General features: G+C 39.9%; 1 protein-coding gene across 1 annotated transcript; it reads right to left on the bottom strand.

Annotated features, from left to right (window-relative positions):
• Positions 1-925: 925 nt before the first annotated feature.
• Positions 926-2,021, bottom strand: LOC137644344 (uncharacterized). Its single transcript, XM_068377333.1, has 2 exons — positions 1,689-2,021; positions 926-1,519 (listed from the first exon to the last, which is right to left on the bottom strand). The coding sequence occupies exons 1-2, from the start codon at positions 2,019-2,021 to the stop codon at positions 926-928; spliced, it is 927 nt and encodes a 308-aa protein (XP_068233434.1).
• Positions 2,022-10,000: the final 7,979 nt, after the last annotated feature.

The raw sequence follows: 10,000 nt of genomic DNA, 5'->3' as shown, positions 1-10,000 counted from the left end.
TTATTATTATTATTATTATTATTATTATTATTATTATTGTGGTTTTTCTGTTGTTGTTTTTTTTATTATTACTTGCTAAGCTATAACCCAAGTTGGAAAAGCAAGATGCTTTAAGCCCAAAGGCTCCAACAGGAAAAGAAGCCCAGTAAGGATAGGAAATAAGGAAATAAATAAAACATCATGAAAAGTAATGAGCAATCAAAGTAAAATATTTGAGAACAGTAACAACATTAAAATAGATCTTTCATATGTAAACTATAAACGTTTAAAAAATGGGGGGGGGAGGGGGCAGAGAAATTGTGTGCCTGAGTGTACCCTCGAAAATGATATTATCGAGAGATATTCAGAATCCAAAAATTCAAGAATACTTTTAAGTTCTTCTTTATTTTAATTGCCATTAAAAGACTAAGTATATTTCTAAGTTATTCTTGACAGTTTGGATTAAAATTGTCTGGTGGGAAATCATTCCTAAATTAATGATCGATCCCCTAATAGAGATAATGATAAAACTAGAATGTGCTGCCACACCTATAGCAATTAGTATTTTGAGGATACAGAGAGACAGTTTCCGACACTTAGAGTTTATTGACAAGAGAGCCTGACTACATCGAGATGTGTGGAGGTAAAACTAGCACAGAAAATGACTAAGGTGGATTAGCCAGGCTTAGGTTTAAATTAGTATTTCTTTGGTACATAAATCATTGAATAATAATCTTAATATAAAATGTATATATTTAATTATCACGTCAGAAGAAAGAGCGGAGACTTCCGCGTTTACTGATACAAAACAAAAGATCTCGAATTTTAATACAAATACGTGAAATAAATACAAAGGGTTTGTAGACATAGAAACACACTTGTCGGAAAGTGTCCGTACAAGTACTCCCCCCCCCCCCGAGTTATATAAAAAAAAAAGAAAAAAAATTCATTGGGTGGGAGGAAATATGTTAAATATCTTAGTTTTTAATCTTCTTGGAGGGTACAGGATTCTTCCGGACCGGGACTGTCGCGATGGGGAATTTTGTTTATTTCTTAATTGTGTTTTTTCGACAGGATTCCTCCCTGTGGCCTTGGGTTGGGGTTTTCGACTGCCTGAGGTGTGGCGGTATAATGCGCCACTTTCTTTTGGTGAGGAGGTATCCTTGGTCAACGGCTTTAACCTGTTAATCGAGATCCAGTCTTCTCTTCCGTAGATGTGTAGAAAGTGTGCCTTTGGGTTTCTGTTGATGACTCGGTAGGGTCCTTTGTATGGCCGTCTTAGTTGGGGTTGATAGGCGACGTCATGGATGAAAACGAACTCGCACATCCGTAGATCTTGCAGCATGAACGTTTTGGTTGTGTCGTTGAAAGTTTGGTGACCCAGGGTGAATTTGCTTACAGCGTTTCTGATTCTTTCTGGGGTCCGGTCGCTTTCGTTGGATGGCGCCGGGAAGAATTCTCCTGGCACAGCTATGGTTTCTTCGTAAATTTTTTCTGCTGATGAAATTTCTCCATTGGATCTGGGGGGCGGTGCGTAGTCCTAGGAGGATGCAGGGTAAGTGGGCCTTCCAGCTGTCTTCAGAGCAACGGGCCATCGGGGAAGCTCTAAGGGACCGATGGGTCCGTTCGACCAATCCTTTCGCAGCGGGGTTGTAGGAGGTTGTGCTGTGGGCGGTGATCCCAAGTGATTTTGTGAGGGTGCCCTAGACATCTGACAGGAAGGCCGGCCCCCTGTCGGTTGTAACGTCGTCTGGAACGCCGAACCTGCTGATCCAACTTGAAAGGAGGGTGTTGACACAGGAGGGTGTTGATGAATCTTGCCAGGGGGTTGCTTCAATCCACCGGGTGGACCTGTCGATGACTGTCAACAGGAAGCGGTCCCTTCCGGAATTGGGAAGGGGGCCAACGACATTGATGTGCACGTGGCCGAAACGTCTCATGGGTTGCTTGAAGTTCCTGATTCCTGATGCTGTGTGTCGGGAAATTAAGCTTGTTTGGCAGTTGATGCAGCTGCGGGCGCACCGGATGATGTCCTTCCTCATCCTGTGCAATATGAATTTGCTGGATATGATTCTTGCCGTTGTTCTGTTCGAGGGATGGGAGAGGGAGTGTACTGTATCGAAGACGGCTTCTCTTTGAGAGGAGGGTACCAGGGGACATCTTCCCATTTTAAAGCTGTGATGGCTGTCCGGTAGGCTGGTGTTTCTTGGTAGAGTTGTTGTTCATGTGCCAGGTCCTCGTAGTCAATGCCGAGGTGGACGCCGTTTATTTCTATCCCGGAGAGGACGTCGGCCACTGGGTTTTTCTTCCCTGGTATGTATTGGAGTATGCATCCAAATTCTGCAATGGCAGCAAGGTGTCTCTGTTGACAGGCTAACCAGGCATCACTTTTCTTCTAAAAGTTACTTGAAATGTTTTACCTCTGTGTAGACTGCGAGGAGCTCTCGGTCGAAAGTACTGTACCTTTTGTCGGCGCAGTTAAGGTTCTTGCTGAGGAAGGCAATAGGCTGCAGGGCACCGTTGACCACTTGTTCTAAGGCGGCTCCACAGGCTGTGTTGCTGGCGTCAGTGGTCAGCTGCAAGGGTGATCCCAGGGTGACAAAGGCCAACGTTGTAGCTTTGGCGAGGGCGGCCTTCGTCTTTTTTAATGCTGACTGCTGTGCTCTGCGTTCCAGGACAACGATTTTGGTTTACCCTTCAGGGCATCAGACAGGTGGCGCTGAGATGGCTGCAATGTTAGGGATAAAAAGCCTGTAATAATTAACCATCTCGAGGAATTCTTTTAGTTCTTTGATGGTTTTTGGTGATGGGAATTTTTTTATTATCTTGGATTTTGATGTTAGGGGACGTACGCCTTCGTTGGAGATTTTGTGGACCAGGATGTCGATGGAATCGGCGCCGAAAGTGCACTTGTCAAATCGTACGATTACCCCGTTGTTCTGGAGTCGACGGAGAACAGTTCGAACATGATAAAGATATTCGTCTTGCGATTTTGAAAATATCAGGATGACTACTACGTAGGAGCAGCAAAATGGCAAGTCCCCAAGGATGCTGTCCGTCAGAAGCTGGAACGTCGCCCCGGCGTTCCTGAGTCCAAAAGTGGAGTATGCGAAGACGTAGGTGCCAAAGGGGGTGATAATAGCAGTATTTGGAATGTCGTCTTGGTTGACAGGAACCTGAAAATAGGATTGCAAAAGATCCATTTTAGAGAAGATTTTTGCCGCATTCAGGGCCCCAGTGAGGTCCTGGATGTTGAGCAAAGGATATTGGTCAAGTGTGGTGACGAGGTTAAGGCGACTGTAATCTTCGCACGGAGGTCATGTCCTGTCTGATTTTCTGACCATATGTGTAGAGGGGAGGCCCATGGGCTGGAGGCCTTCCTGCATACGCCCATTCTTTCAATCTCCTTGAAGGCCTGTTTTGCGTTGTGGAGTTTGTTAGGGGGTAGGCGGCGGAACTTTGCATGCGTTGGTGGGCCCTTTATTATTATGTAGTGGTAGACGCTGTGCCAAGCGGGTTTTCCTGTCGTCAGTAGTAACACAGGCTTGAATACGTCCGGGAATTCATCGCGGAGGATGTTTTATCTGTGGGTAGAAACAGAGTGAGCGGCAGGCATTGAAGGTTCCAGGGTTAATGCTGTGGATTGGATGAATTAATGTCTATTAATCTTTTCTGGGCGATGTCGACCAGTAGTCCATGATGGCCTAGGAAATCTGCTCCTAGGATAGGGTTTGTAACATCGGCGATTATAAAATTCCAAGTGAAAGGCCTTTGTAATAAGCAGAGTTCCGTTGACTGCTGTAAGGCTTGTTGAAGAGTCAATTGGTTGATTCTTTTCGGATTTTGTAGGCGGTAATATGGAGTAGTTGGCCCGTGTCTACCAGGAATCTTTTGAGAGGCCGTCTTTGATGTAGAAAGCCGTGTGTGTGGGGGCGAAAGTTGTAGCCACTTTGCGTTGCGGCCTGGGCCGTTTTTTTGGAAATGAGCAGGGCAGCATGCAACGTCTTGCATCTTTACCGAATCTTTTATGGTAGAAACACCATGTTAGTTCATGGTTACGGTAGTTTGGCCTTGTGATGACCGGGCAGGTTTGGTCTGCGGTGGAATCTTCCGCTGATACTTCGCTGATGATGTTGGTTGCGGCTAGCTTTGAAGCTCTAGCCACGTCGAAGAGATGCTGCGCTCTGTTTATAATGTTGTCTGTTTCCAGCTGGTAGGGTTGCGGGAGTTGGGTCCTGACTTCTGGTGGAAGGCGACGTAGGAAGATTTCTCTGTCTAGGTTGATCTTCCTTTAATTTCCGTCTGCGTCTTAGTGGGGAGGAAAATTAAATTCTGCAATTCTTCCCATGCTTCTGTCAGAGATTTGTCCCCGAGGTGTTGCTGCATTATGTTAAAAATTCTGTGGGCACGTTCAGGTACGGGCGGAGAGTAGAGCTCTATAAGTTTTGCCCAAAGTTCTGTGTATAATGGGTGACCTGCCGTGACTCGATCCATTGTGCCCACCTGTCGAAAACGTCTTCTAGTAGCGCTGACAGTATGAGGTTGGCAAGGTCGATTTCCCGGGTGATTCCCTGGATGCGAAATTGAACATCTGCATGGGTCAGCCATGACGAGACAGTCTTGTGTGAGAATAGTGGGAGCTGGATGTTTGCCATGTTGGCGTTTTGTTCAGCGGGCAAGGTCGCAGGTGGGGCAGATACTGTTGTCTTGTCGGCTGTGAAACCGTGAAACTCGTTGTAAGGCATCGGAAAATCGCCAAAACGCTCGTGAGAGTGCCGTATTTAGACCGTTATTGGCAGTCTCTTTGTTCCTCATGATCCAAAACGCACCAGCAAGCGCCGTTTCAAGTCCGCTAATGGAAAGGAGTGTCCAAGGGCATTTCTGCTCCAGGGTCACCAGGTGTGAGGATACAGAGAGACAGTTTCCGACACTGAGAGTTTATTGACAAGAGAGCCGGACTACATCGAGATGTTGGGACGTAAAAGTAGCGGAGAAAATGCCTGAAGTGGATTAGCCAGGCTTAGGTTTAAATTAGTGTTTCTTTTGGTACAAAAGTCATTGTATAATAACATTAATATAAAATGTAACCATTTGATTATCACATCTGAAGAAAGAGCGGAGAATTCCGCATTTACTGATACAGAGCAAAAGATCTCAAATTTAAATACAAATGCGTGACATAGATACAAAGGGTTTATAGACATGGAAACACACTTGACAGATTTGGGATGAACATAATACTTTTAATTATAAATTTGCGCTTATTTAACAGTATCTGTATTTACAGCAGAGCTCTGTGGTAATCTAATTCCTAATCTACAAGCAAAATAAATATGATAATTTCAAACTAAGGATTATAATATTAGAAGAGTTGAATTAGGAATAAAATTTTGAATACTGCAAGCTTCAGGAAGGCTTCATATAATAACATTTCTGAGCTACCTCATTTCTCGAAACCAGCTTGCCTTCCCCAAAATCAATTTAATCCGCAGGCGTATTTGGTCGACCTTTACCTTGATCTTGACCTAGACCTTTGACGTAGGACTTTTGAAATTGAATAACTTCCACTTCTCAACATAGCAATTAATCCCTGAAAGTTTCACTACTTTTTGAGTAAAATTGCGGCCAGGAAGTTGTTCACTAACAAACAAACATGCAAACCGACTAATGGATAAACGAACAAACAGGGGGTGAAAACATAACCTCTCAATTTCGTTGGAAGAGGTGAAAGAGAAAGTTTAGTTTTGCAAGAGCAGATGATTATGAAATTCATATGATTTGAGACAGACAGACAGAACCACTGACAGAAAATTAATACAAAAAGATAAAAAAATATATAAGAATAGGGGGATTCCCTTGTTATGTTTTTTTTTTTTTTTTTTTAAGATATGAAATATACAAAAGGAAAAAAAAGGTACTTTTAATGTTAGGAAGCTCCCGTTTCTACCTCTAACATCTATCTCTCGAGCACCTCTTTCCTTTTTTGCCATCTATCTCAAAACAGGAAAAAATCGTGCAGTGCAATCAATCGTTTCCCATTCGAATACTGTTAACCAATTTTTGGGAGGATTCCATAGCCATCGACTCTCATAGTGAATATGTAACAGTTTTCGAGTTACAAACTGAAATACAATCAAGCAATTTGTGAGAAGTCTGCCCTTCATTCACATGAAACGTTTTCAGGATTGCAATAATTATTTCTAAACGTTTGCGCCCTACTTTGTCAAATGCTGTTACATGTGTGTTAAAGCATTTTTGTAACAATATAAAGTGTCTTAAATGTTCAGTGATGGTAATAAGGAATGTTAACAAAAGAATCATTAGCTTAAGGTTGTTGTGGCCTGATTGGTAACGTCGCTGTCTGGTGTTTGCCAGACGGGGGTTGGGGTCCCGTTCAGACTCGTTAGTGCCATTAGTGTCTGCAATCTTACCATCCTTGCAAGCTAAGGTTGGGGGATTGGGGGAGCCTATAGGTCTATCTTCTGAGTAATCAGCAGCCACTGCCTGGCCCTCCCTGGTCCTTGCTTGGGTGGAGAGGAGGCTTGGGTGCTGATATGGCCAGTTTCTAGGCCATTATCCTAATTACTCGGGCAATGTCACTGCCCCTTGCCTCTGCAAAATTAAGAAAAATTTCTTTACTTTTTCTGATTGTGTCAGATATGCTAGAATTCAATACGTTTTACATTGAGAATTTGCTGTTTTCTGTTAAAGTCTGGCGGCTTGGTGGTCATACGATTCATATTCAAAATACTACCAAGTTGATTATGTTAATAGGCTGTTGCTTTCATATGTTCAGTTGATGAGAATATAGAGTCTATTGTCAAAGTGGGCTGTATGTCACAGACGTTCTGGAAAAGACCAAATTTTTAGCATCATCTTTGATGGAAATAAATAGTTTAATTTTGATATTTGTAGGTCAGATGTACAGATATTCTGAGAGCGACTACATAAAATACCCCCTGTGTGACTTTGAGAGATGACATCAGTTTCAGTTGTGATGCCTTTTAATAAACAGATAACACCATTTCGAGAGGTATTTTTGAGAAAGAGGATTTTTTTCTCTTTTTAATAGTTTTTATATGAAAGATCTGCTTTAATATTGTTATTGTTCTTAAAATATTTAATTTTAATTGTTCATTACTTGTCACAAATTCTATTTCCATATTTCCTTTCTTTACTGGGCTATTTTCCCTATTAGAGCCCCTAGGTTTATATAGACCAGTAAGGAAAGGAGACAATGAGGGAAACTCGGAAGCTGAATGGGGGTGAATACGAGAGAGTTGAAACTTTAGTGGAAAGAGCAAGGGCTGAAATATATATATAAATAGAATGTCAGAATAGCCTGAAGGAACATGGGATGTTATGAAAAAGATTGAGGTACTAGGAGCAGCAGCAGAGGTTCGTGGAGAGAGAGAGAGAGAGAGAGAGAGAGAGAGAGAGAGAGAGAGAGAGAGAGAGAGAGAGATGAGCAAGTAAAAAAATAACATACCTTAGTATTTATTATTACATGGTGAAAATGTAACTATACAAGATGGTCCCTCGGTCTTCTCATTTATATTTATTTTTCTCATAGATAACTATTTTTCATTAACACGTGAATTTAATAGAAGTAAACATCAACATTAGCGGCATTTAATAATGAATTCTACCTTTGGTAATATACAGTATACCCTAAAGATGTGAGTTGAAAAGTATTGAAAATAAACAAATGAACTATTAAGAAGTTTCCACTAGGACAATTCACATCAAATTTTTAATGACAAAGGACTTGCTGCTTTTTGTTACAACAAATGCTTCTTTACTTCAGTTCATAATGGACTTATATCCTTAACGCTTTTATATTGTTATAATAATTACCATTAAAGAGTAATTATATAATAAGGGTATTAATACTGAGTGTCTTCATTGTTGAATACTTACAGAAATGCTTGTTTTCAAATATAAAAGCACAGTGGTTCAGATGTATATTACAGTTAAATTTTAATCAAGTATCATCAAAACCTCACATTTACTTTAAGTTACAGGTAAAATTTAGTGTTTCATATCTGTAATATAACCAACTAAGAGCACATATTAACAAAAAACACCAATCATCATACCTCTATGAATTTACTTCCTGAATGAGTGATGGTATACGGCATTTCATAAAAGACCTTGACAAAATGACGTAGTTTATTAGAGGTTTGCGTCCAGAATTGACTATTCATTATTTTGATTTACTGTGCAATAATTTCAATTTCAAACAGTTATTCAAGTTAAAATTTGAGTGTAAAATCAATTGTCAATTAATGGTATGGGTACAAATAAGAAAGATAGTTTAGGAAAACATCAATATATAAATGAGATGAGTAACAGTTTGTACGAAGATTCAAAACTTCGTAGGTCTATCATGCAATTTTATTAGTACTTTTATTTCTAGACGGAGCTTTTCATAAGATTTTCTAAATCGTACAGATGGAAACTCCAAGATCCTTCTACTTATGGAAAGGATTCAAAAACAGTTACGAACCCAGCACAATAATAACGGAAATTCTCTAATGGTTTCAAACATAGTGGGTTTTTAATGCATGAAAGGAGGTTGTAATCTTGTAGATATTCACTGCATTATCTACACCTAGATATGTAGTGGAAAATTTTAGGGGTAATCTGTATTTTTTTTTTCTTTTTTTTTTTTGAAGAAAAAAAAACCTTAGTACGAACACTGCAATAACTGCAAGATGGGTAATCGACAAATTATTGTTAATGGTCATGTAATTAGAGTTATGTAATGTATGAAATTATTTTGTAATCTTGGAGTTATTCAATTTATTTTCTAAAACTAAATATGAAGTGGAATATTGCAGTATTTAAACAAAAAAAATTTATACAAACATTGCAATAACTGCAAGATTGGTAATCGCCAATTAATTGTAAGTTGTTGGGTAATTAAGTCACACTCGGAACATGTTTCTGGAACTATTCAGTAATAAAATGATCATTGACTTAGTGATGAATATATAACCATTAATAGCCCCTCCCCCAACGACCCATATACTTTAAAAAAAAATATTTTTGGGTGTCTCTCTTTATTTGAAATAATGTGTACCAAATAACACATACCTTAAGAAATAGATATCTGTTTAAGGCTTGAGGTGAGGATGGCAGGTTCATTCTTGCCAAGATTCTTGGACACGATGTGTTGTACCTTGCTATCGGTGTTTTAGATCTATTTTAGGAGCAAGTCTTCTGAAAGCTATTTAACATCTATAAGGATATCTTTACTTTAATGTTTCAAATTAAATTTCCTTTCATTCTTTATTTGTATCAAATGATGATATCATGGTGAAGGTTAAATGAAGATGGTTTGTGTATGCTCTTCGCACTCCACCAAACTTTCAACTGGGCTCCACAAGGCACTAGAAGAGTTGAAAGACCCATGTCTGCATGGCTGATTACTATGAAGCTTGAAGTGAGAGATGATGAATCGAGAAGTATTGATTTAAAAGCTCAATATAGAAATGACTGGCGATATCTAATCGGGGCCCTTTGCATCAATTGGGGTGGGAGGAGATGGTGATGATGATGAATTTAACATGTAACCCCTCCCCCTAAGTACCCATATATCTTTTTTTTAAAAAGATATTAGGAAGTTACTCATTCCTGGAAATAATGTGTACCAGTTGACATATAGCTTTAATAGTATACGAAAGGCGAAATCTAACTGAGGCCCTTTACGTCAATAGGCCTGGGAGGAGATGGTGATGATGATGATGATGATGATGATGATGATAAGGATGATGAATGTAACTTGGAAACTCTCCACCAACTACCTATATATCTTTATAAAAAATAATTTTGGGATTTCTCATTCCAGGAAATAATGTGTACTAGTTGACATATACCTTTAATAATATCTCTAGTATTCCTCTACCCTTTTAGGATACTTTAGATATTAGAGAACAAAATTGCGCTCCATTTTCAGAAGTAGAGCACACGGTCATTCCATTATCTTCCCACATCGTTGAATGCGATTTTTGCAAAC

The sequence above is a fragment of the Palaemon carinicauda genome, chromosome 7, assembly GCF_036898095.1.
Source record: "Palaemon carinicauda isolate YSFRI2023 chromosome 7, ASM3689809v2, whole genome shotgun sequence".
NCBI classification, from domain to species: Eukaryota; Metazoa; Arthropoda; class Malacostraca; order Decapoda; family Palaemonidae; genus Palaemon; species Palaemon carinicauda.
This window is presented reverse-complemented; position numbering and strand designations above follow the sequence as displayed.

Excerpts from the sequence above, each read along its gene's own strand:
- LOC137644344 (XM_068377333.1), bottom strand. The coding sequence starts at position 2,021 with ATGAGGAAGGACATCATCCGGTGCGCCCGCAGCTGCATCAACTGCCAA. Across the intron at positions 1,520-1,688 it reads GGCCGGCCTTCCTGTCAGAT|GACTACGCACCGCCCCCCAG; the intron begins GTCTAGGGCACC and ends GCATCCTCCTAG.